This window comes from Numida meleagris, chromosome 1 (assembly GCF_002078875.1).
Source record: "Numida meleagris isolate 19003 breed g44 Domestic line chromosome 1, NumMel1.0, whole genome shotgun sequence".
Lineage (NCBI taxonomy): Eukaryota > Metazoa > Chordata > Aves > Galliformes > Numididae > Numida > Numida meleagris.
The window spans coordinates 128,782,384-128,809,186 of record NC_034409.1 but is presented as its reverse complement, the minus strand read 5'-3'; the positions used below and the strand labels follow the sequence as shown (position 1 = coordinate 128,809,186).

The following is a 26,803-nucleotide window of genomic DNA, read 5'->3' as shown; positions in this document are numbered from 1 at the left end:
GATAGTTCATTTTCAAGTCTATCTCAAGGTTTCTAGCATTTGTACCATTACTGGGGAGAAATATGAAAAACTTGCTTATGCTTCTCTCTCAGAATTGACTCTTCCTCGGGTAGCTCTTATACAAAACCCGTCTCAAATACAGTAGCTGTACGTGGTCAGGTTGCAAAGGGACGCTGTGTATGTATTTCCCAAGTTTCCTGCTTGCAGGGCTAAATCAAATCTCCCTTGCTGGTTATTTCTAACTTCTTATCATTTTGTGCATGCAGTATGTGTATTGCATATGCATATGGAGATTTGTCTGTGGAAGCAAAGCATTGGGCAAAGAGAGTGCTGGCTGGCTGTAAAAAAGAAAAACAATTGCTCGAGGCTTAAATTAACACTGCCAGTGAATTTTTTTGGCTGCCCCTCTGGTGCCTCATTAAACACTTAATCTTTGAGTTCCTAAGTCTCTCAGATATGGAAACGTTGCTAGTTTTTCTTCTCTTGAAGATTTAATTTGAGTGAAATGTGGAGAATGTAGGCCCCCCACACTTGTCATTATACCACCAGTGCTGACAGATTCTATTTGTATATGTAAAACTAGTGCTTAGGAGAAAACTCTGAAAAGTGCCTCTTGGTCAATCTGTGGTGTGCACATAGTCACAGGAGACCTTGTATGTTGTGACTGCCCAGTAGCAATGGTCCCAAAGGACTCCACTGAGACTGGTTGCCCACCAGTATTAGCAAGGTCTTCATGCAGCTGTAATGTGGTCTGGTGCCAGACTGTACGGTGCATAGAGTCTCTCTCATGTTCATGCGATTACCTTATAAATAAGTGATATTAGTGACTTAGAAACCTGTACCTCATCAGTTTTCAATAGAGTGAAATGCCTTTGAAAGCGTTACCACTAATTTTTAGGCTGCAGTCTGCAGAAGACATCTCTGGGCTTGCGTTTGCACCCAGTTTTCTAATGAAAGCAAGGCATGGCTACAATTCCCAGGCATGCAAGGACCAGAAGCAAAGACTGTTCATGCAGAAAACAAGTGGTGTGACCAGATGTACACAACAATTACCAGCTACCAGCCTCCAGCTTTTCCAGTTATTCTGTTTCACCAGTTCAGCTCTTCAAATATATGAGTCTTTTTTTTCATGAATGAAACACACTTAGCTCTTTCAGTTGGCTATGCATGACAACTTAATGTTTTACAGACATTTGGGGAAAAGCTTTAGATTCTACTCTACTGTTTGTTTCTATGGTACAGACGGAAGTGCCAACTCCAATAGTAGCACAGTCTTTATATAGTTAAAAAAAAGATTATCCCATATTTAACCATTCTCAAATTGTCCTCCTATAAGTAGTTGGCCAAAGTTTCTGAATTTTCAAGGACTTTGCAGTGTTACAATTAGAATTCATCCCTTGCACTTTTAATTTCCACATACCTGACATACAGTCCTCCTCACAGTTCCCTTTGAATGGACAGTTCATGGTGATTCATGGATCAAAGCATGGCAGGCCATTCCACTCGCCCCAACAGCTCATACAGTGTTAGGTAATTCCATTGGTATTTGTGATTGAGGAAAACCAGAATCTATAAAGCAATAATCAAAGATGTTACTCTTGCTCTTCAAAATTTATCATGGTTGAAAAATAAATGCATAGTTCAGTCTGGCTTCATTACACAGAACTGGTTTTATTTGTTGGCCAAAAACGAATTAATTTCTGGGATTGATTGATGTAGATATGTTCCTCCAGTATAGTTTCTTCACTCTACAATCAACTGTGAATTGTGAATGCAACGTTACCCTAATGCCCTTGAACCACTTACGCTGCTCATCCCTTTCTTCAGAATGTTATGAGTACTTTCTTCTCTCTGCAGTTGCTTATGGTCACACTTCCTTTTCTGGATCATGCAGCAAAGATGCAGAAGGACTTGTAGGCTATTGCCCAGGACTAAGGAGAATTATAATAAGGTGTTGCTGAAAAGTACACAGGGAAAACAACTCTAGTTTTTCATTTGCAACAGGGATAGCACTGGTAGTTTTTCTGACAGTGTGAACGTGTAAGATGAGTGCCTTAAAAAGTCCATGCATGTTATTCTACTGTAATTAAAATATTTCACATTGCAGAATATCAGATAAGGAGAATTCATCAATTAGTAAAAGAAGCCTGCAAGAGACAGCAAGGAAATCAACGTCAACAGATGGGCTAAATCTCTGATTTTATGTCTTTAAAAATTTTAAGCTAACATGATTGGCATGTTAAATCCATGTTTCTTGCCAGTTGAACTAAAAGAAGAAAATTCTTCTGATGAAAACCAGAGAAAGTTTGTGAATTTGGAGTACAGACATGAAAAATATTACTCATAAATAGAGATGAACAGATGAGAAGTAGTTGGGTTTAGATTAGATTTAGGCCAGCTTTTTCCTTCATCACAAAGGAACTGGGAAGCACCAAACAGACTGACTAAATAATCAAGGAAGGCAGTATACTAAACAAAACATGTCATTAGGAACAGGAAAACAGAGAGCTATTAGCACAAAATTAATTTGTTAACAACACGTTGCAATGAAGGCATTAGGGGGATATGAAGGAGAAAATATTACATAAATAGCAGAGATATAAGCTAGGGAAATTAATAAAGGTAAGAGGGATTGCTTGTTTATAAATATGCATTTTAAAAAGTGGTATTGATGAAATTTGAAGGGACAAAACAGTCATTGTTAGGAATGTTAGAAAGACTGATAGTAATCCAGTAAGAAATGCTTGAGTTGACAAAGAAAGAGCTAAAAAACCACTCAAACAGAAGTTGCATTACCTTTTTCCAGCTGTCAAGTATCTTGGAAACAAGTAACTGGGAATGCACGTGGATCAATACTTTTCTTTATTCTACCAGATAGAACAGCAAACAGAATGCAAACTTGCATGTGCTACAGAATACCAAATAGCTCTGTAGAAAAACATAACACATCTCCCTATAACGTAAAGTGAAAAATAGCTGTACATGACAGTATCAGCCAGAAAATCCCTTCTGCAAATACTAATGTCCCTTGGAATTTCTTGACATTATCTTTTACATTTTCTTAACTCAAAAATCATTGCCTCTAGCATGCATGGATTCTGTGAGATAGACAGCTAGAGTGTATAAGATAAACTAAGCATAGATTTTTGGAATGAAAGTAATCCCTTAATGGTTTTTGTTTGTGGAAAAAAGAGAATACATATTACCAGACACTTCCCCAGCACAACTCCTTTCATTAACATATATTTTGATAACTTGATAACAATTGTTTAAAGGTTTGACAAGGGATCACTACTGCCCATTTGCAATAAGTATTCATGGAAGCTTTGGTGGATTGAGAAGAAATAGAACAGGTTGGGTTTTATTTTACCAAAGTAATTACAAACCTTTCTTCCTGGCATTGATCTCAAGCCAAATAAAGCAACAGCTGATCCAGGAATGGATTAATACAAACATAAAGGATAATATAATTAACACCAATATAAGAAAAAATACAATTAACACCAATAAACATTGATTTACAGAAACTGACTCCTGTCAAACTAACTCAGTATCATTTTATGAGTTTATACATTTGTGCTGATATAATGTACATTTGTAAGACATCTCACTTGATGCAAGATGTCATTTTGATTAAGACGCTACAGTGATAAGAAAATCATTGTGGCATATATGAAAGGATTGCACTTTGAGTACCTGATAGGATTCAAGTCATAGCTAGAAAAATCATTGTTATTCAGAACCTTCTGTTGAGATGCTATGTCTTCTGGGTTTGTGTTATTTAATGCTTTTTATTAATGACAGAGAAGCGAACATAACATTAAAACCCGTTAACTTTACACATGACACAAAGACTGGTGGAGTGGTCAATAATGACAAGGATAGGTGAGGATGGAAAGTAGTTCAGATAGCTTTTTAGCCTGGATTTAAGTCCATTAGGCATTTCAGTACTTCAGTAGATCTGCTTGGGGGTGAAGCCTAGGGGTTTTGCTTTCCTAAAATTAAAGACCTGTCATTCTGGGTGCTGTAGGTCTAAAGACTCCGAGATCATTCTTGTCAATAATCATCAGTTTAAAATACATCCCTTGTGTGAAGGTATGGCCAAAATACTGAGCACAGATATTGGATACATAATATAGATTATGTAATTGTGCAGCTGCTATTACAGACATAACTCTGACAGCTGCAATTCAGGAGTTGTTTTGAGAAGTTGTGAAGTGCATGAAGGAGCATGAAGAGTTATTGGAGACTGGAAATCCCTCCTGGTGTTAAGAGACCATAAGTGTTTATCTTGGTAGTTGATTACCATCTCAAAATACCTGCATGAGAAAAAGAAAACTGATATAAAAGAGTCTTTCAATCTAGCAAAGATGCATTAAAGTCCAAGGTCTGAAATGATGCTAGACAACTGCAGATTAAGAAAAAAGCACCTGGTTTTTGCAGTGGAAATAACTAAGCACTGAAATAACTTCAAGGGCTGCAGTACAACTCCTATTAGTGGATTTTTTTTTTTATGAAGACAGTATGTTTTTCTAAAAGCTGTTTTACTTTACCTATAATTACTGTGTTTACAACTGTGATTAGCTGAGAAAAATCTGATACTATGTTGGTGATATGCTGATGGTTGGACTAGATGGTCTTAAAGATCTTTTCCAAGCTTAAAGATTCAAAGATTCTATGATTCTATAGCCTTTCCCAGAGTGCCACTTGAAAAACTGGATTGGGCTTCCAGTGATTCAGGTGCAATGTTGCATTTTCATCATTAAAAAAAAGAAACATAAAATTAGATTCTGTAGAAGAAAAAGAGGTAATTTTATTTGGAAAAGTTGAAATTAGTTTTTTTTGGTAAAATGAAAATTATTTCAACTGGTTTGGGAAATACAGGCTCACCAAATCCAGTCTTGTGGAACTTCATAGAAAACTTCAGTACAAAGGGGCCTCCTTCCACAAACAACAGCTCTCATAAGAAATTCAGTCCTAAAAATAAAGAAGTGGTCAGCATTGACAGGCAACATAAATCTTGCAGTTTTGCTTTCATGATTTTATATTTATTGACAGCAAAATGAATGCAAAAGTCCTGTCAATGGTTTATGGGCGTTTGGCCCGGTTCCGTGACGAAGGGGACGGGGGATCCATGGGCCCGCACATGGAAAATCACAAAACCATGACAAGTCCTTAGTGTTGTATCTTCTCAGTCTTCCTACGGTATTTGATACTCTGCGGAGCACGAAAAATGTTCTGTTCTACAAGCACTGCACAATTCCCAGTCCATAAACCCTCTCAAATAATGATTCCTGTATAAATGATACTCATTTTCACTCCAATCCCATGTCTGCTTTCACTGACTCGGACAGCTATGGCTGTTTATTATTGTTTTTTCTTCATCTAGTTTTGTTTGCCTTTATTCTCTTAGAAAAGGAAACCTAGATATGTTAAATAGCAATATCTTCTTATAAATAATGATTAATGATTCATGCATGCTACACCATAGTTGTGTATTGATTTTCTCTCAGCTTGATGCATGAATGCAAACAGAGTTTATGTGTGTAGCTTTTTTTATTGTTAAGAAAGGAATCGGACTGGACTTGTAATCATGGATCAAATTATTGTGGCGGTAGTACATTTTCATTCTCATTAGATGATTTGTAATTGCATTTTTTAAGATTTACCAATATTATTTGTAACTTACAATAGTCAAATTAAAGATCTATTGTCTTTATTGATACTCTATTTTAAAGAACATACAAAAGGGTATTTTATGTTCTAAAATAAAAATATCATTATGTCTGAAGATAATAGGAATGAACAGTCTGAACACAATTCTGATGCTTGTAGTGCTCTTGTAATATCACACAGACAAATAAGTTCTTTAACTTCACATAGCCTTCTTTGAAGAAGAGTATTATGTGCAGTAGTAGGACGGAGAAGAATGAATAGGTGGATTTGTTAGAACAGGATGTATATTTATAAAAGCACATACATATGTAAGTATAGAAATAAGCAAAACAGTCATGCAATCAAACACTATAATTGTACTTTTTGTTGCAAAGTTTGTATTTTCAGAATTAGTTTTGGAGGTCATTTATAATAATGGACATTAATTAATCTCCCGATTATCTTCAGAGCATTCCATACAGTTAACAGAAGATATGGGCTACAGCTAAATACAGTGAAATGATATCAGCTCAATCAAAAGTAACTAACTGCTTTTGAAAGTGCTGGTACAACATATAATGAATTGGTTAGGGCACAAGAAATAAAAGGATCTTTTATTTACTTTTCAGTTCAGTTCTTCATTTAGAAGTTCAATTTTACTACCTATCCATGCTAATAATTCTGAAAAGAATTAACAGTGCAAAGAAATTAGAGCTTTAAACGATGTCATTGGTTCTCCAAATTTAATGCTAAATGACAGAATCAGAGGATGAAAGAAATGTATGTGATGGAAATATAATCTTAACTTTTAAAAGCAGACAATAGTTCATTTAAGAGTACTGTTATTTTATAAAAATCTTTTGAAAATTCTACTTGAATCAAAGAAGATGAAACGTCACTCTGTAAGGAAGAACAAATAGCAGAAATGCAATCTTTGATAGTGATACATATCTATAAAAAAAACATAGCTTCAAGTAAAAATATGTTCCTCAATATCATATTTTTCATTTTGTTGGACACACACGAACCAAACTAAACCAGGCCATAATATCTTTCAGTTCTGATAATTTAGGACAAAGTATTTCCCGAGTTATGAAAAACCTGCCATCTTCGTACGATCTGGGATCTGGGCTTTGCTTTTCACATTTGAGAGTAATTTGTCAACATTTGATTATTATTATGCCTAATTATGAAGATATATCTACGTATAACTATACAATATCTGTAAGCAGATACAATGTTGTTAGTGTTGGGTTTGTTTTTTTGATGGTTTTTCTTTTTTTTTTTTTTTTTTAAATAGTAATTTGTCCATGATAACGTAAGTAATGAATTAGCACTTGCAACGTACATATATTTCTGGGAAGTCTACATTTCAATTATAAGTGATGAAAACCACCTCTGGGCTACACTGTATTTGTGTGTACCTGCACATATACATAGACATGTTGATGAGGCCAAAGGTAATTGTAAATTCACAAAGATCTTTGGAACAGAAAGCTTTTTTCTTCTCTATTGGTACAATGGCTATTGTGTAAGTTCCAGTGACAGGACATCTCATAACAACCATGAGAATGCAACAAATACCATGTCTGAAGACCTCTATACTTTTCTTGTGTATTTAACCCTGCAGCTTATACAGAAAATATGTGTGTAATGAGAGCTTGCTACCACTACAAGAACACTCAGTATTTAGAATGAGGTGCAAACATGTTTCTCTGCTGTATGATGCTCCCATCCAAGTGCATGACATCTCCAGGAAGACAAGACCTTAAGCAACAGAATTACCTTGGTCATTTTATTCTTCTTTTTGGCTTGGAAGCATTTGTCCTAGAGTGCCCTGAATCAAAGATTGTACCTGACAGTGGAACATTTGATGTACACTGACAGAGACATTTTTCAGAAGACACAAAAAAGTGTACAAAAAGTCCTCAGTGTTTCTTCATTGCTTACACAGGTGCTGAAAAAGATAGACACTTTTAATGACACTTTCATGACTCTTCTTTTTTTCCATTTCACTCTAAGAGAACCATAACATTGAATTTTCATTTTTTTATTTTCTCTTTTAAGAATATATTATTTTGGTATCATAAACACAAGTGAGGCAGTCCAGATATTTCTTCTACCATTTTACTTGATCTTTGGAACTTTGAATTTTAAACCTACTCCATACCTGGGCTGGAGAGATCTGGGAAAATCAGCTTAGAATGGGATACTGACTCTCTAGGCAGACCAGCTGCTGAACTGTTAGTGATAGGCAGTGTACATAAAGAAATCCTGATCCATCTCTTTTCATTGGGGCAGTGCTAGCAAGAAGACTGATGCTCGGGGATTGGCTGGGTGTTGGTTGGTGAATGTTGAGTCATTGTGTTGGTTCATCAGTCAGTGAGCAGGGTATCGGGTGCCCAGTAGTTGCATTGTGGATAGTGATAGAGGTAGATGTAGGTATAGATAGTGATGATATAGTTAGATATAGTTGATATAGATACAGATATAGATATATATTTTCTTCCATACAACATCTGCCTCTGACACCATAGCCCAACATAATAAAATAGGAAGCATTACTTTTGGGACAGCCCTTGTATATTGTTATAATTGCATTTTTTTTCCTATTTTCCTCTTTTATCTTAGTAAATAGATTTTATCTGAAACTGCAGTTTCTTTTTTGTATACTCTTCTCTCCCTTATCCCACTGGGGAGGGTGGGAAGTGAGCAAACCACTGCCTGCTGGGTTAAACCACAACTGTATTTGTACTTCAAGTGGGTCTGTTTCTGAGGGTTTGGCTCGATGGCCTGGGATATTAAAAAGCCTACCTTGCATGACTATTTAATCTGATTTAGAGGAAAAATTCTACTGTGAATTAGGCAACACTGCATTTTTTTACCACAGCCTCTGTTTCATATTTGTTCTGTGCTGAAATATTATTTCCAGAGTGTGCAAAGTCTGCAGCCTGAAACCAGCTCTTGAACCTGAAGCATGCATACCTAAAACCTGCACAACCCCAGCTGACACCTGCACTACAACAAGAGCATGAATCTTTTATAAAAAAAACCTCCCTGGTGAACATTCCACAAAATGTACTCTAACTCCTGACTTAGATTATAATTTGTTTTTCACTGCTTTTACTTGTCATCTGTCTGGCCAATGTGTTCAACAGGAGTGGTCCTTGTCTTTAGCTGATAGTCTTCAAATCACCTATATTACAGAGAAATTAACTGTAAGTGTAACTCAAGAACACTGTACTGTAGGCATGATAAACAGTGGCCAAATGGTTAGCAAACTTTCAACTGATTAAGAAATCACATAAACCTAGCTCAAGAAACAAAACTAGGGGGCCTGGTGAAGTAAAAACCAAAAAGCAAATTGGAAGGAGCTGCATATTAAATAGCAGGATTAAATATTGTCTTGCCTTGCTTTCAAATAAAAACAAAATGAAGAAAAGATGAAAAACTGAATCTTAGAAAATTAGGCTGCTCACTATTAGATAAATGTGATTTATTAAGATAATAGGGGAGATGCCTCAATGTAGACTATGCTCTTACTGCTAAAAAAATACTTGTGACATACTGTGTGAGTCTTTCTAATGACTATGTTTCTTTTTTTTTTCTGTAATTAAACTCTCATAACAACATGGGTAAACTCTGCCACTCCTCATTATTCTCCAGTTCTAGTGATGGACAATTAGATTGTGAGCTTCCACTTACATGCTGAAATTGTTTTATGTATACACTGTAGTTTCATATTGCAGTTTTTGTAAAGTCATTCATCCTTCAACTTTTGTTTTCTGAGATAATTGGGATTGCAGTACACATTAACTTCAGAGTATAATAGGAGGATGAATGAAAGCATGTGGTAAGATAGTAGAATGTGGTTTGAGTAAATAAATGATTTACAGTATATCACGTCTTATTTGTAAAATATTTTCTTAAAATATTTCGCTCTTAAAGGGTTCTGTTCTTGATACAGTGCAGATAAAATTCTGGCAATTCTGTCAAGCATGTCCTTAATGTTTAATAAAAAATGGAAATAGACTATAGTTTAGCACTTTTCATTAAAATCCACAGTGATTATTCCTTAAAAAAATCATTATTGTTCCAAATGGTGTCCTATTTTCATACTAAAATGTTAAACTAATACAAGTCCTATGGGTCACAGACAGACATTTTGGTTTCATGGGAAGCCTTGCTGCCCTATTCCTGCCTCAAGATGCACCTTTTGTTCTTGCTATAGAAAAATGGTCATGGAATATTTTGCCTTAAGGTAATTTTCATTATTTCAGTTAATTGGTCTGATAGTTCAGTTAAAAGTTAGTTTGCCTTTCTGAGAAATTCCTTAAGCTGTTAAAAAGTAGAACTCCTCTCTGAGTTGCAAAGTGAAGTTTCCTGATATTTGCTATCACAGTGGTCCCTAGGCAGGCAATCATTCTGTGATTGCTTTTAAATCAAGAACACTGATTTAATGATATGCACTTAGGAGTGTTTTCCCATCTTGTCTGCTGGGTTTTGTCGCATAATGAGCCCCAGCTCCTGTCCTACCAGTCACAGTGATGGCTGGTGGGGTTGTGAAGGCTGGTGAAGGAGCAAGGAGAAAGAGTGCCGAGCCTTTGAAAGCTTTTCCTGTCCTTTGGGTTGCTCACGCCTGCAGGACATACAGAATGGATTGTAGGTCAGGTCTTTTAGAAGAGAGGAGTGTTTCTTTGTTCTGAAAATTAGTTTTTCATGAATGTTGAGTACCTGTCAAATTATTATGTGTGTATAGAGAAATTTAGAAATATACGTAGCATGGTTACTTTTCTTTAAGCTGCAGCCAAGTGCTTTTAGATATAGAGAAAATAATGCAGGTTTCTGGAAGAAGTAATTTAGACTTTGATAATAATAATGTATCTTGAAGCAGTACGTCAAGGAAAGTATCCACAGCACACACAGGCCTGCTATTCTGTGTCTACAATTCAGGTGTCCCAACACTAGCTGAGGATAGAACTGAAGTGGTCATCTAGTTGTAAACCAAAATTTACAAAAACTATTAAAAAATGCATTCAGTATATGTAGCACAGAAAAGGGCTTATCTTTATCAGCAGCCTTAACATTTTTACTTTCCGTCACCATTTCAGCAGTGGCAATTTCCTTCTCATTTTCCTATCCATTACCATCAATATTCATATTCTCCAAGCTGTTTCCTCTCCAAGTTCCGCAAGATTCTTTGTGGGAGAACAAGCTAATTCTTATCTTACTCCACTGTGTGCCAGTAATTCTACTGAACAAAATTATTCCCCCATTGTATTTTTATATTGCCTATCGTTGTGTAAATTAGAGTACAGCACAGTATATAAGTTCATATGCACAGCTACTGCCTATATGACTGTGTCTCCCTTCTTCATGTGAGAATTTTTATGTGAATTTCAGACAAGAATAGAGGTTAGTGGTTAAATGAATTGAGCCAATTTTTATCCTAGAATTTCATATTCTTTGGGTGCTTCTGTAGGTCTTTGTTGGATACTTGGGAATTTGTAAAACTGTATTGAAATTGTATTGAAAAAATTAAAATCGTATTGAATTGTAAAATTCAGCTTAGTCACATTGAGTAGCTGAGTTTGTTCCTGTCAGTAGAAGATTAGGATGCTGATAAGGTTTAATAATAAGCCAGAAGAACCAGTGGATACTTAACCCATGTCACTTCCCTGCTGCCATTCTCTGCATGGAGAAAAGTGCTGGGTATTAGCGGAATGAAAGTAACCAATCTGTGAACGTCCACAAGGCTCACTACATCGTAGTGCACTGCTTTCTACTTTTAACAGCACTGAGTTCCAGTATTAAAGCTCTGACTTTATGTGTCAAATGCATAAGGCATTTGAAATGAACGTCCAACTTCTTGGGGTCATAACGTTTGTACTTGCACAGTACTCATGAAAATCCATCCATTCATCTAACAGAGGCATGATGGAAGCACCCATGAGCTTATCAAACCTCTTCCACATATATCTTAGAATGATGTCTTAACAACATACAATTTTCTTATTTACTCATTGTTGAAAGTTTCTCTTCCCAAATGCCACCCTCAGATTTTTATTTATCTTTGCCTTTTTACCTTATGGAAGTTCACTCATTTTATAGCGGCCTTCAGAGTTTCTTTGGGTGGAAGTTATTTTTACTGAATTAATTTATTTTCTATGTCATATTTTGCTATTGTCAAAACATCCACTGTATTCAATGCTTTTGTTCATATTCTTTCTGTTTCTAGAACAATATGCTTTGTCTCAATTACTAATTAACCCATTCTGCTTCTACTTGGAAAAATCGTACATACATTTCTTTGGGGATTAATTCCTCTGTGCTACCAATTTCTTCAATTTTTTTTTGGAATTTTGCTGTAACAGGGCAGATTTACCTAACTATAGCAAATTATGTCTTCTGCAAATATCTTATTCTAGAAAAGCAAGGCTTGTAACAAGAAGCAATATAATTTATTAGTCGAGTGATGTAGTCAGACAAAAAAAAACCACAAAAGTTCTCTGGCTTATAAACTCTTCTTCACATCTAAAATTGAATCAACATACTCCAAGCAAAGTACAGAAATTGGTCTCAGTTCAATTTCATTATTGTTAATCACTGTGGCTGTCTGAGAGAAAAGGATAGTTAACAGCTGTGAAGCTGAGGGAGCTGCTACTAAGGATAGAGGTGATAAGGTCTGTACTGGGTAGAGAGAGGGGGACAGATTGTTATACCCTGTGGAGTTGTGAAGATTAGCAGAAGAGATAGTGTGAAGAAAATCATATAATGTGAGATAAAACAGGCTTCTTACTGAGCTCTTGATCTTATGATTTTTAGTATCCCGCAGAATAAGAAGCATTATATCCAGGCTCATCTTCTGAAGGTTTACAGGTACCACAAGTGACCACTACTACTTTTAGATGGAAGAATGCTGACAAAAACAGATTCTTGATTTATAGTAATGACCTTTAAAAGTATGCATTCTGACCTCTTTCACCAGCATCAAGGCTCTAGTGTCTATAAATAACTTCTTTTGTAAAGGCATACTGATGTGCATGCTACACTTTGTCATATAGACCCCTACCACCTGATTCACATATTAGAAAAAGATAACAGAAGTCATTCAAACCTGGAAGAAGGACAGCACAGTCTGCTGAAGGAGGGATTTTGTGTGGGCTGCTTCCAGATCTAGTGAATTAAGGTAGATTCATGTTTGTGGCCACTCAGCCATCCAGAAATACCAAGTCTGGAAAGCCAAGATGCCTTTCAAAAGCTTACTCATCCTGAAGGATTCCCAAGAGCCTCTGCCTGTCCAAATAGGTCAGCATTTTCACAGAGACCTAAAATACAGGAAATTAGAATGGACAAGTTTATTTCAATTCTATTTTATGTGAACATTATTGTTCAGATGCTCTCAAAACATTGAGAAATATTTCACATGCTGCATTTTATGGGGTGTAAAAATGCAGCTCATTGAAGAACTACATGTATCTTACCACAATGTCAATTTATTTTCTGTGCTGTTATTGCAGGTGATTATGTAGTCATGACTATATACTTCGACTTAAGTAGAAGAATGGGATACTTCACTATTCAAACGTACATTCCCTGTATATTAACTGTTGTTCTTTCCTGGGTGTCCTTTTGGATTAAAAAAGATGCCACACCAGCAAGAACAGCATTGGGTAAGTTGTTAATAATTCCTTTCTCTGCTCTCTAGTAATTTCTACACTGTCATTTGAAAATGTCAGCTTCCTTTCAAAATGACCACAAGATATATGCTTTGGATTAACGCTACCATGTCTTGCAGACCCGGATCTATTTATCAATGAAGCCTTTTAAAACTGTAATTAAAAGTAAACTACCCTGGCCCTTTGGAATGACACTGCCACATATTTTGCATAATATTCTAGAGTTAATGGCTCTCTCCTTCTTCTCACCATGATATTTCAGTGACATCTTTGAAGAATTAATAAATTGCACTGCTGGCCTCTTTTTCTTCTGAAACTCTTTCCCTATAGGAAATGATGTCCTATGTATGCTGAAAACTGTGGAATATAATAACGTTAATTCATTCAAAGTGTTTTATGTTTGTGGGCTTGAAGTTAAGCCCCATTCTAAGTGTATAGATATTTTTCATAAGTTGTGCTGAAAATATTTTTCAGCAGGTCATTTATGTCTGGATCAGTGTGTGCTTTTTGGCATTGTGCCTCAGGGTATGCTGAGAAACTATGAGCATTTTTTCTTGTGTCTATATGAAAACATGCAGGTTTTACAAGTGTCAAGGGCATAGAGCCATATGACAACAGCCTAATAGGTGTACATCAGAACTGAAGGAAAAACATTTTGGCCCAGACTGAGGTTGCCAGAGCTGCAAATGACTAATTTATTCAGAAGTCTACCAGTTTAGGAAAAAGGGGAGGCTATGTCAAGGTTTACATGCCTATTTTCAAGGGTAGGTGTTACCATTCCTAGCTATTCATTGCTTCCTCCTGCTGGAGCTTTTCACCATCTCCGTTTAAATGACTGCACCCTCTAAATCATTCCAACACAAAACAACAAATTATTGAAAAATGACTTGCTTGATTTTTTTGGACAGAAAAAATCTTTTGGACAGGAAACATTTGTAAAAGCAACTGAATCCCAGGTTTGAAGTGGAGGCACTGATGCAAGGAGGTGCAAGGACAAGGGCTACAGATGGGCTGAGCTTTCCCAGAGTTTGCATAAAGGCAGCAGGCATGGCGTCCTCGAGGCCTTCTGTGAGACAACAGGCCTTCATCTAAACCACGGGATAGGAAAGGCCATTTGCATGAACATTCACTACTCTAAACTTCTAATCAAGTATTTCTCATTCCATTCCACCCAAATAACTAAGCATTTACCAGAAATGGTTTTTAATTTTTGTGCAAATTCATTTCTGTCTGCTCTCTTCGGAACACCAAAACATAGGTGCTGCACTTGATCTCAGGGGGAAGACAACTTGTTCAAGGGAGAAGCTGCTATATAGTACTTCAAAATGACTTGTCCTGTTTCTGTCTGTCCTTCTCCTGCACTAATAATTCTGAGAAGCCACCAATTTTAAGTGTTCTAGTTTCCAGCCTAAACCCCCTGGCGGATCTGAAGGGAAAAATAAAAAGGAAGTGCTAAAGAGATTTTGAAGCCCATTCACTTTGAATGAGATTTTAGTTGCTAAGTCCCTTGAACTCTTCCAGAATTCAGATCCCAATTTCTATGTCCTTAATTTACACGAAAAGCATAATGGTCATCTATTCAGGGTGTACTAACACCTGGTATAAAAGCCTTCTTCCTAAAACTTATGTGTTACAAAAGCTTATTAACCTTCTGCTGAATGACAGAAGAATTATATTATCAAAAATACTCTCTGAGTCCCTCACTAGCCACAGCTTTATTTAAGCAGTAAAACTATATGCCATCCATGCCTGCTCTCAATCCTCAGACATCTTTCTAGGGAGAGGTTGTATCAGCTTTAAATCTTAGTGAATGACAAGAGACATCTTTCAAGCCAAGAGCAGCTCAGTGGATGGTAGCAGGATTGATAGTAAGGAAAACCCAAGAGAACCTTTGATAGGACAAATGCAAGCAGACAACTCCAGTTCACATTTTACAGATAATTCTGTATTAAAACCCTTTTTGCATGAGATCAGCTCAAGACTGAAATCTGCAAGATCTGCTACAGGAGTTTGTAAAACTAACAAACGTAGCCATGTGGCACTTTGTGGGTCCAGCTAGCATTTTCTGAGAAAGGAATATTCAGACCTCATTCCCCTTCTGTGAGTGCCAGAGTGGTCTGGCAACATGACAGATCCTAAAAGTTATTCTGTGACCCCTTCTACCTCCAAGACAGCATGAAGATAGACCAAAAGTGAGTACAGAGCAGCTGTGTGATGTGCACAGTGCACAGTTGTGGCTGTGCGCAGTTTCTCCTGGTGGCCAGAAAATTGAACAATAGGCCTTTAGCATACTTTTCTGTGGAACAACTTTCTTCTGAAATTGAATGGCTCAGTGGAGAAAAAAAGATTGACCATGCTCTGGCTTTTTCAACTAGGAGTACAAAGCCCCATGTGTGTGCGGAGCATCCATTTGACTTATATTCCATAATCCTTATTTTTTACCAGAAAAGTAAAAAGGGAGAAAAGGTGTCTAGCAGTTTGCATTACTAATTTTCTGGAGGCAGCCATCATACCCTGTCCCCGAGGGTAGTTCTCCGCACCACACAGCTCAGATTTCAGTTAATTAGAATCAGAAGTAGGGTACTGAGCATAACAGTGTGGCTCTCCCTGCCTCACTCCCATGACCAGCATGAAGTTCAGAGAAAAAATCTATTTTTATATTAAGGTTGTGAATTTGAATTAAGACCATGAAAGTGAGATATTCCAAGGCTATATTCAGTGGCTATGATTGCGAACTCATAAAACTCTGATAGAAATTTTAAATAAAATAAAACTTTCTTATAAATGTTATGATTGGATAATAATATGTATGTGGGTCACCTCTTTTTGTACATGATCAGAGACCCATTACTCCCAAACTGCAAATGGCCTCTTGACTCTTGGGATGCAGTAAGCAGATGTTCTCAGCTTACTGTAGGTCTGCCTGTATAACAGAAGCTATGAATCTGTCTGAGCAACACACATTCACATTTGGAGAGTGGCACATGGTAAAATCTGAGTAATACAGCCAAAGGCAAACCACTGAAATTATCCTGCTAATTAGTTGAAATGAATTGTAGACTCAGTGCACCAAAACTGCCCTGAGTATAACTGCATTAATGTGAAGGACAAGCATCAGGGAAACATTTCACTCTCTGAAATTAATGAGTAATTTTCTAAGCTATTGGCAACTACTCAGGGTTACATGAAGGACAGGTTTTGCCCCTTTCTGAATAACTATAAGTAATAAGCTATTTCTGTGCTGGAAAACTAAATGCAGTCAGGGGTATTTGGCTGAGGGAAAAAAAATGGGACCATAATCATCCTTTCAGCAGCACTGTCTAAAGGCGTCTAAGTGCTTTTTAAAAACTTGGCATCACAACCCCTTTTTAACATGCTCTTTGAGGGACTGAGACCAAGAGTGTTAGTGTGACTCACTCCAGGACACCTGAAGAGTCAGTGGCAAAATGGAAATAGAATTCAGTTGTTGGATGAGAACTGTGTTTTGTGATCTCCAGTTATACTCTTCTCCATTCAGAGGGGAAAAAATAGTTCTCTCCTGTTTTTACCTGTCTCTGGTAATCAAAATGATCTTCTCCCAATGTTCACAGTCAGGAAGAAACAGCAAGTGTCAGAAGAAAAGTTATGATCTGGAAAATAAGAGGTTGTTTTTCTTGAGGATGAAGGGAATTAAATTAAACTGAAGCTCCTCTGCTTTTTAAAAAAATGGCTGTAATGTATAATATGAAGAGGCAGTTACTATACAGCAACTTCAGAAGGCAGCTTAAAAAAATGTAGTGGGTATCAAGGCCATCAATGTGTTGGTATAAAAGTAGTTAGAGATGATGTTTAATAAAAAATGAACATTGCTCTCCTTGTCATTTTCCCTTAAGTTCACTCCGTGAAAAATAAAGCAAGTGCTCAAAACAAGTGCCAGAACAGAAAGGTGAAGAAATGAAGTTTATAGACAAGTGATAGCCTGGGTAAACCAATGCTCCTTTTCCTACAGGAAAATAAGAAAATAAGAAAAATTGAGCTTCCCTGACCAAGTATTTTCTAATACTCCTGATACTTTACTTGACATACCACTGCACAGTAAGCGGCTTTCAGACAACTGTTATCTTAAATAACTGTTTATACCAATGGTCTCAAGTTTAAAGTGTTCTCATGCATTTTGTATACCTACACTGATCTACTGGAAAATCCTTATTGATTTATCAAATATCCATACCATCTTTGGTATGGAATTTGTTCAGAGAATATAAATGTCACAAAAGTGGCATTTATACACAAGCATGTGCTTCTTCTCAGACCTATCTACCTGAAAGTTTTGGAGCCAGGTTACTTCAAAGCTGTTCCTAGCTGGTATTAGAATTCAGTTGAAATAGTTCCAAAGCACTTCAAATTTCAATAACAGATTCAAAGATCACTTTGCAGTACTGATGTCTCCGAAGTGAGAGACTTAACAATTTCAACTGTCAAAGTTTATTGCATTTGAAACCACACACCAAACTGAGTTTTCTTAACATGATAGATAAAATGAACTAAAGGTAAGGAATCTAGATATTCTCTTTGCCAGTGGTGGGTTTTTCATTCTATTTTTATGTGCATATCGGCATATTCTGACTTACACTTGTATAGGAATATAAAACTATATCATCTTATACACCTCTTTCTCTTTGCTCTCTGTATATCCTCATAAGACTCATTTTAATATTTCAAAACTTGTGTCAATATGTCAGGTATAAACCTGATACACTAGGGAGGATTTTTATTATTTCAAAAGCTCATTCTTTGTCTAAAGTCTGAGCTGGAATCCAAGTCTAAGCCTCAGCTTAAATAAAGAATGATTCTTTTATAATGGTTGTCATATTGTGAAAATATTTTATATAAATAATGGAAGTAAAAATCTGTTTGTTTTAGCTTTGAATGTTTCCAAATCTGTTCTCAGCGCTCATATGTCATGTCCTTGACACAATGTGAAATGTGACAAATAATCTGGAAAGTGTGATGGTTTGTGGTATTATCAAACTTTCTGTTCCCGAAAGTTTTGTATTTTGATAGCAAAACATGATTCATTGTCAAAATAATTGAGGATGGATGCTGTTAGTTTCATTTGAATAAAAAAAGTTAGTGCCTCCCAAGATCTGAGACATGGTCACACAGGAAGAAAAATTAATTTATAGCTAGTATGGGCCAAATTAAGGCTAGTGAGCCAACACTTGTTGCAGCTGAAAATCTTTGCAGCTGACTACTTTGATGAATGCATAGGATTTGTCTCTGGACCTTTCAAAAGGATTGTTAGCTACAGAGCTGTTGTTGAGAGGTTTGGAGATGTTACTGGATTGTGGCAGCTACCTGCATTGTGGTACAACTGAGAGGAAACAAATATTTTTGTAGTATCTTTTAGATGCTGAAGATATGTACAAAGTCTGAAAGCATGTCTATGCTGAATTTCGAAAATGCAATTGCAGTTCCTATGTAGAGTAACATTAGCAGCAGTAGAAATTTATTGAAAATCACAAAACCTCAGAAAAATCTGCAAAGCATTTGGTAATACTGAGATAAATCTTTTGTACTATTTGTGTTGTTTAATGTATATGGTTAGTTGAACCAGCTAGCTTAAAGTTTGCGTGAACTACAGTGGCTGCTCTGGGTTCCAGTGCAAGACGGTGCAAATACTGAGGTGACATGCACTGAATAAGGAAGTTTCCCATGGAAAGAAGATTATCCATGTTTCCCACTTTCTACCAGCATTGCTTTGATCTTGATTATTGGGTTGTGGGGTTGGTTTTTTTCAGCAATGTTTTGTTGTTGTTGTTGTTTCTATTTGTTATTTCTTGTAAGAGAAAATCCAGGCCCACGCAATAATCTGCATTTTGGCTCTTCCAGAGACTTTCTTATGGTTTGAATGAAGCAGGTTATTCTTGTGAATTGCTGTAGTTTCAAGTGCTAAAATTCAGAGGTGGGTATACTTAAGCAAGGAGAAAGTAGTCAAAAGTAATCCACAGATACTTTTTTCTCTCTACAGTGCCATTTGTGGGAAGTAATTTTACTATAAGGCATAATTTAAATTATCCCCCGCCATTTCAAACACTGTATGTCATTGCAAAATACCACTTTAACTATAAAAAGAAAGATTACCTTACAGTTATGTTTTTAGAGCAGGCTCTCTTTTGAGGCTTATTTGAGTGAGAGCTTTATTTTTCTTTCCAAGTCATAGAGGAGTTTTAGTTTTTCCTATCTGAAGACTGGTGATTCATAACAAATGATTAAAAACATCAGTCCAAAGTGGGAATGAAAAGCCATCGGTTGCTGAGGAATTAACACCAATGATATGAATTACCTAACAGCCAGATAACTGACACTGCGTAGACTTCATTCTAATACTGGTTTTATTGTTTCAGGATATTTCACTCTAAGTAATCCAGATTATATTCATTATTACTATATCAATCTAAGATGGGATTCTTCGTACAAGTTGAAAAAGCTATTTCCATTAAGGTTGCATCTGAAGTTTGTATGAGAATCTGTTTTCCCTTACCCAGAAAGAAAAGAGCAGTGGCACACTCCCAAGAAAGCAGCAGTGTGAGAATGTATTTTCAAAATTAATAATCAACAGCAAAAGTTGTTTTATTTTCTTCTTTTTCTTTTTTATTTTTAGCACAAGATTTTTCATGAGAGCAGTATTGCTGTTAAAAACACCATGTTTTCATTTATGTTTTCTAGGGGTTTTGCTTTGTTTGTTTGTTTGTACTAATGGTTCTGGGTTCCATATATATTAGGCTTTCTTTTACTTTTCTTAAAAAAATATAAGGAGATGAGGAAAAGCATACTGAGGGGCATGGGAACCTCTGTGTTGCAAAGACAAGTATGAACAGCTTTGTTTACTAAATACTTATTGATCTACTGTTGTTATTTTCATTATTTTTATACTACTAGACAAAACTAATGAATTTCTTCTGATTATTTGTGTATACTTTGGCATTCTGTTGTGTGTATTATTTTCCAAAGATTCTTTTAAGCCTACAGAAATGATGTTACATAAAAGTAAATCCTGTTTTTCTCTTCAGGGATTACTACAGTATTGACCATGACAACTTTGAGCACTATTGCAAGAAAGTCATTACCCCGTGTCTCCTATGTCACCGCTATGGATTTGTTTGTGACTGTATGCTTTCTATTTGTATTTGCTGCTCTGATGGAGTATGCAACCCTCAACTACTACTCCAGTTGCAGGAAACCGAACTGTACTAAGAAGAAAAAGTCGGTAAGACAGGAGTGTTTTATTTTCAAGGCTGTGGCTCAGAGGGTCGAGAATCATTCAGTAACATCCTGTAATCTCATTACACTCCACTCCTCCTAGCTTTTCCCACTTCGTGATATTATTTGCCCTGAAAGCTGGTGGAAAGTAATTGCCTGGAGTTCTGTTCCTAACAGAAGCAACCTGCTGACCATAAAGCAGCAGCTCTGCCCATGTGTCCTTTGCCCTCTCATTACTCTGCTAGTAGTCCTAAAGGACTTCACTGGAACAGGTATCATAGCTCGTTACAACATCATACGTACATCAGTGCATATTCAAATGCATCTGCTATCTTGTATCTTAACTGGTCGAGGAATATTTATGAACTTTGAAAATGGAATTTTGTTCTTTATATTGGGAACCAGCACTTACTTTTAGCCCTGTGGTCAAATATTCCTACATACAAGAACAAAGGAGGGGACTTACAAAGACTTTGTAAAAAGGTTGATTTTTGGACTAAAAGACCTTTCTAATAATGATACACCAGCTCTTTACATATAATCATTTAAAACAGCAATACAAAGTCAAATAGGAAAACTATGAAGGTGGAAACTAAAGAAAGAGAAAGGTAAATACTGGGAATAATTGGTCAGGAAGTAGAAGTGGATTCAAACAAAAGCTATAGAAAGTGATCGAATGAAGAAATAACAGAAGAGAAGATTAAAATAATATGGAATTAGAGAAAGCCTAGAAACTGATAAACTTAGTTAATGAAAACTCCATTAAACCTCTAATAGCTATTTGTAAAAATGCATTACAGAAGAAAGGCGAAAGAGTGTTACCAAAAGAAATTTATGAGACAATCAAAGTGAACTTGCTAATGATCAAACTAAAATTGCTGTCCTATAGAGATTGAATGAAAAAGTCTTTAGTATCCTTGTGAGCAGGATGTATTTCCAGATGTAAAAAAAAGATGAGGGAAAACATGCAACATTGATCATATGTAAGTTAACACATGAAGAAATCCTTACTTAGATATTGTTTACTAAATTAAAAAAAAATAGGTTGAATAAAGACTTAAAGTGGATGGAAACTAGGTGCACATTCTCCTGAGGTTTCATGCAGTTTCAAATTGTGCATAATACTACATTAAATAATTTGAAGGCTTAATATGAAGAGTTTTATAGAGAAATGCATTTAAAGGTTTGTTTTAAGAAATGGTATTTAGTATCAGAGGCATATGAAGCAATACTTATATTTTCTTCTGAATAATTCTTTTGTTATCCTTATTTAAGCTACCAGATGTCAGTTTTGGTCATGTGATGGTAAGTACCGTGTTTAGTTCTGTGACAGTAATGGCGGCTTGAATGTATGGTTGACATTTATTTGCAATAATTCCCAAGAAAGCTGTAATGCTATGTTATACTTTACCCTGACTTCACTATAAATATCATTTTGCTTTTTTGTTAAAAGGTCAGTTTGTTTTTGACTGTGGTAGAGGAACATAGCTGCCTCTTACTATAAGGACTTATCAAATGATTTGGGAGGGAGAAGGGTCAAGTGTAAATATTGTGTGCTATTTTTACTCAGGAATGTTGTGTCTCTGCTTTATGTAGTACTGTGCTTTTTCATTACATTTTAGTAAAAATTAGTAAGCACTAGTTCTATCAAAAATGTATACGCAGTTTTAGTTAATGAGTTTTGTAGAAAATAATTTGTGTATATCTGTAAAATCTTTAGCAAACTTTCAGATGGATTTCCAAATATTTTGGGTTCAAAAGTTTAACGTAGTTAGAAGTGTATTAGAACTGAAATCATAGCTATTTGTTGCAAACTATATCTGTTTTTATAAATCATGGTAAGTTTAAGAGGTAGTGAATGCAGCTTATTTAACTTAGCGCTCCACAACCGCTCTGGAAATTCATCTGATAAGGCATCTTTTGATGGAAAGAAAGATAGTTGCTCTAAATCTAGAATTCCTATGGTATTGTCATCTTACTCCCAGCTCATCTTTCATGTCTCGTGTGATTTCTCTTCTGATTATTAATTGTGCATCATCCATACAAGTTTATCACATTGCTTGTTTCTTTTTCTCCCCTCAGAATTATTCTGTACTTGATATGAGACCACCAACTACAGTCATCACATTGAACAATGCGATGTACTGGCAAGAATTTGAAGAGGCATGTGTCTATGAATGTCTGGATGGGAAAGACTGCCAGAGTTTTTTCTGTTGTTATGAAGAATGTAAATCGGGCTCATGGAGGAGAGGACGGATTCACATAGACATCTTAGAACTGGACTCTTACTCTAGGGTCTTTTTTCCTACATCCTTCCTGCTATTTAACCTGGTCTACTGGGTTGGATACCTCTATCTTTAAAAGTTGCCTGTAGTGGTGAAGACTGCTGTGTTTTCACACTGAGGAGAGATGGTGAAAGTGCAGAAAAAGTGAAGGACATGGTCAGTTTCATCTCAAATTATAAAGGCCACATTAACCTTCACCATCACAGATCCTGATGAAGAATTTTAATTGCCTAAAAAAGAAAAATGTGGAAGACTTCTCTCCTTACTGCTATTCATTTTAAGGGAAAGATTCTTAAAAATTCAGCTGAATTTGTAGTGTAAGCGATGTTTATGAATAATTATTGTATATTAGAATTCTTACTATTCTCCCTTGACATAGAAGCTATACACAATTCAGTCAAAGGTTAAGTATGTCATTTTTGTTCTTCATTCCCATAGTTTCTTCGAAATGCTGCCATATCCCAGAGGCTCAGCGCAACATACGCTGGCACTAGCAAATAAGCTAAAGCCAATGAAACTACTCATTTGTATTTAAAGTTTCTTGAGCTATGTCTCTTAGGTTCTGGGAAATATTTTCTTGATGATCTCCTTGCTATGGAGAAATCACCAAAAGACAGTAATATATGTCTCTGGTGAGATCAAAATAGGGAAGTTACTTCCTGCAAAGGTCTGGAAATCATGGAATTAGCTGCTTACATATATGTATTGATTTTAATTTGAGGTGAAAATAACGCTAATATTTTGATATAAATAAAAGACTTGCCTATCTCTGAGGCAGCTGTAGGCATAACTTCTACAGTTTTTCAAGATTTTAACTGTCTTTTTTATGACTGGTTAAACACAGAATGGTCATTGATTTCTAAAGTACTTCTACTTGAAGCAGGACAAGATCCTTCTTGTTTGTGTCATTGTAGCAGATCACAGTTGATAGACCATGAGTAAAAATCACTTAATAGCACGAGTAATATGTGACTTTTCTTCAGATTGAAGTGTACTAAAAAGTGCCCTCATTCTTATGCATTCTTATTTTTTCTCTCAGTGTTATTTTACAACATTAAAAAAAAAAATAGGTGCCAAAGGACATTTTTATTTCTTCCATAAAGTTAAATACTGCAGACCTTATCTATGTTCCCTGGATCTGACCTGAAGATTGAATACTTTTTTGAAAACTCAACTGTCAGCCTTGGATTAAACATGGAATAGTTGCCACATGTAGCAAAGGTTGAAAGAATTTTTCCTGAACTACCAGCTATGTTTTAGTCTAGAAACCTATTTTGTATTTTTCAAACTTCTGACCATTAAATACTTACACTACACATTTTTTACAAAAAATTGTTTTTCGTTGTCAAACTGAATTGCTTCTTCTACAAACTGTCTCAATAATTGTTTTTAAGCAGAGAAAACATTCAAAAATAGGTAACAATGACTTTCAGTGGCAAATAGTTACAAATGGTTAAAGATAAAACATACCTAAAAACAAAATTGTTTTTTTTTTCTCTTCTGAAAGATGATAATTTTTTTTTTTTTTTTTTTTTGCACCTAAAAAGAAAGAAAGAAAAGAAAAAAAGAGTGATTGAAAAGCAGTTCCTTTTCTCCTTGGAGGGAAAACAGAACTGCTGTCATGTTTTTGGAACATCACTGCCTGTCAGTGCTGCTTCCCTATGTTTCCAGTGAATTGTTAGTGAAGAAAAATTACTAATAAGAATGATAAATGCAGTTTATCTTCTGTTTTTCACTTGTCTAAAATATCAGAAACTAGAGATGGGTTTAGATGGGGGAAGGGAACCACTTCTCCAAAGACTGAAGGCAAAAGAAGCAAAGAGAAGAAATATTTGTGGGCAATATCAAAACCTTACTCTTTACAAAACCTCTGTTGACCTTCTGATTTCAAAATACATCCTGATGCTTTTGATAACTGTCAGTAGCAAATTACTCTGTAAACCTATTACCCTGTAAACCACTGTGTCCTGCATTGTAAGTGTGGCTTTCATTTAAGGAGAGTTACATTTTCAGTAGAGCTAGGAGGAGATTAAACTGAATTTAAATATCCTGTTCTTTAATTACAATGTAATCAATGACAGCCACCTTTGGCTGTTTTTTTTTTAAGAATACCAGTAGAACCTCAATCCTAAATAAGAGTTTGGAAACAGTTATCCTTTGGGGGCCAGATCCTGCAAAACCTCTCCACAGTCATTTGATTTTGGTGGGAGTATTTAGACAGATGAGACACCAGGAGGTAGGTTCCACCATTAAGTCTTGGATAGGTAAAGTGAGGTTTACTTAGCAGTTGTATATTTGAGTGACTGTCCCAGGAGTAAGTGTAGAAGTGAAATGTTCTCATTTTTCTTTGTACTTGTGCTCACAGCTGTCCACTCCAGCTAAAAGCATGCAGTCATGTCAAAGCATTTCTTGAAGGACTAAGGCTAAATCCATTTATATTGGCTCTGCTTTCTGACCACTTTCATAAGCAGAACTTGGAAGCTTATCACTCCACTCTTTTCCATACTCCAACTCAGGAAAGAATCTGCAGCTACTATTGGTTTCCACTGCTATACTGGCAACAAAGGACATCTACTTTGCAATATATTTTCCTCTGTGGTTAGGTACAAAAAAAAAAAAAAAGATTGGTAGACATAAGCTGACAGAATATATATGTCTGCTTAATCCTTCTTGCTTGATTTAGTCTCTCTGCTTCACTGCTTTGTGCTTTGCCAGCCACTGAGAAACTATGGAAATCAGAGAAGTTTTCTAGGTTCTCCATCATTCAAAATATAATTGCTAGACATCTATATAATGTAGCCTGCGTATATCTGTGTGCCATATCCTTCTGTCCTTCTGTAATACCCTCATTAACCTCCAGATATTCTTTTTCTTCCTTTGCAAATTGAAAAAGATTAACACTTCTGTGCACTGTCTCATGGGAAATGTGCAAAATACCTTTTAATCTTTTAGAATGTTTTCCTAGCAAATGATTTCATATTCAAGACTTGCATTTATTCGGATGCTTCTTTTTTGTTTTTTAGTTCTTTTTACTCTTCGATGATGGGGTAGAGAACTTGTTTGAATAGTAAAACCACACAGTTAACTATTTGCACATTACATTCTTTCCTTTTTGAAGTTACAGAAAAGATTGTGAGGGATTTTTTTTATCTTGTCTCACTTCGTGAAAACCAACCTTTCCCAGGAAGGTGAGTAGAAGTAACGTCGAGCATCTTATTTCTCTCCCTTCAGTCAGAAGTTGATGGACATTGCTTTCCTGCATAAAAAGCAGCATTTTCAAGGCAATTAACAGTGCATAAAATTAGTGTTCTGCTTAACTCAGTTTTATCAATTCTTCTGGCCAGGATGCCTACCATGCTGAAATCACTTTCTTTTACAGACATTCTGACAAGAATAAGCATGTAACAACTTGCAGCCAGTTTATGCTGTCTCTGTGTCTAACAGTACTGTGGAACTGAAGTACTGTATACAATTTTAGCATAACTTTTTAATTAAGAACTACAGCTGTAGATTAAAACATCTTAAGCACTTTATCAACCTTTTTTTCTCTTTCAGATGCTCCTCCCTCCATCATCAACACTCGCTTGTATGTTGGGTTAATAAAAATGATTAAAATTACAGCTGGAGGAATCCAAAAGTTCAGGAATGTCTTCACAGATACAGACAGTGACAAATAGCAAAGCAAAAACAGGAGAAAGAGCTTGTTTTTCATTGCTGTACAGTTATCTATCCCACTCCTCTTATTCAGTTCTTTCCACCACTTGCCACCAACTAATTCCAAATCATCCACCTGGTGGATTACATATTCATCAGCTAGAACAGTAGTGACACGTGAGCCTTTAGCTGATAAGAAATTGTATTTATAGTACTGGAAGCATTCTACCACGCATCTCAGATAACTATCTCAAATACTCCTGCAGCTCTAACATGTCTCAAAGCCTA

The 26,803-nt window shown here is 35.9% G+C and overlaps 1 protein-coding gene across 2 annotated transcripts in view; it reads left to right on the top strand.

Annotated features, from left to right (window-relative positions):
• Positions 1-24,374, top strand: part of GABRG3 (gamma-aminobutyric acid type A receptor gamma3 subunit) — a 303,044-nt gene extending 278,670 nt beyond the window's left edge. Inside the window, exons 8-11 of one of the 2 annotated variants that reach the window (XM_021412286.1) lie at positions 13,176-13,328; positions 20,387-20,583; positions 21,852-21,881; positions 22,659-24,374. In XM_021412286.1, the coding sequence (XP_021267961.1) occupies positions 13,176-13,328; positions 20,387-20,583; positions 21,852-21,881; positions 22,659-22,937 (659 nt within the window). In that variant the 3' untranslated portion in view covers positions 22,938-24,374. The remainder of the gene's footprint in view (positions 1-13,175; positions 13,329-20,386; positions 20,584-21,851; positions 21,882-22,658) is intronic. The other variant, XM_021412289.1, reaches the window with a different exon arrangement.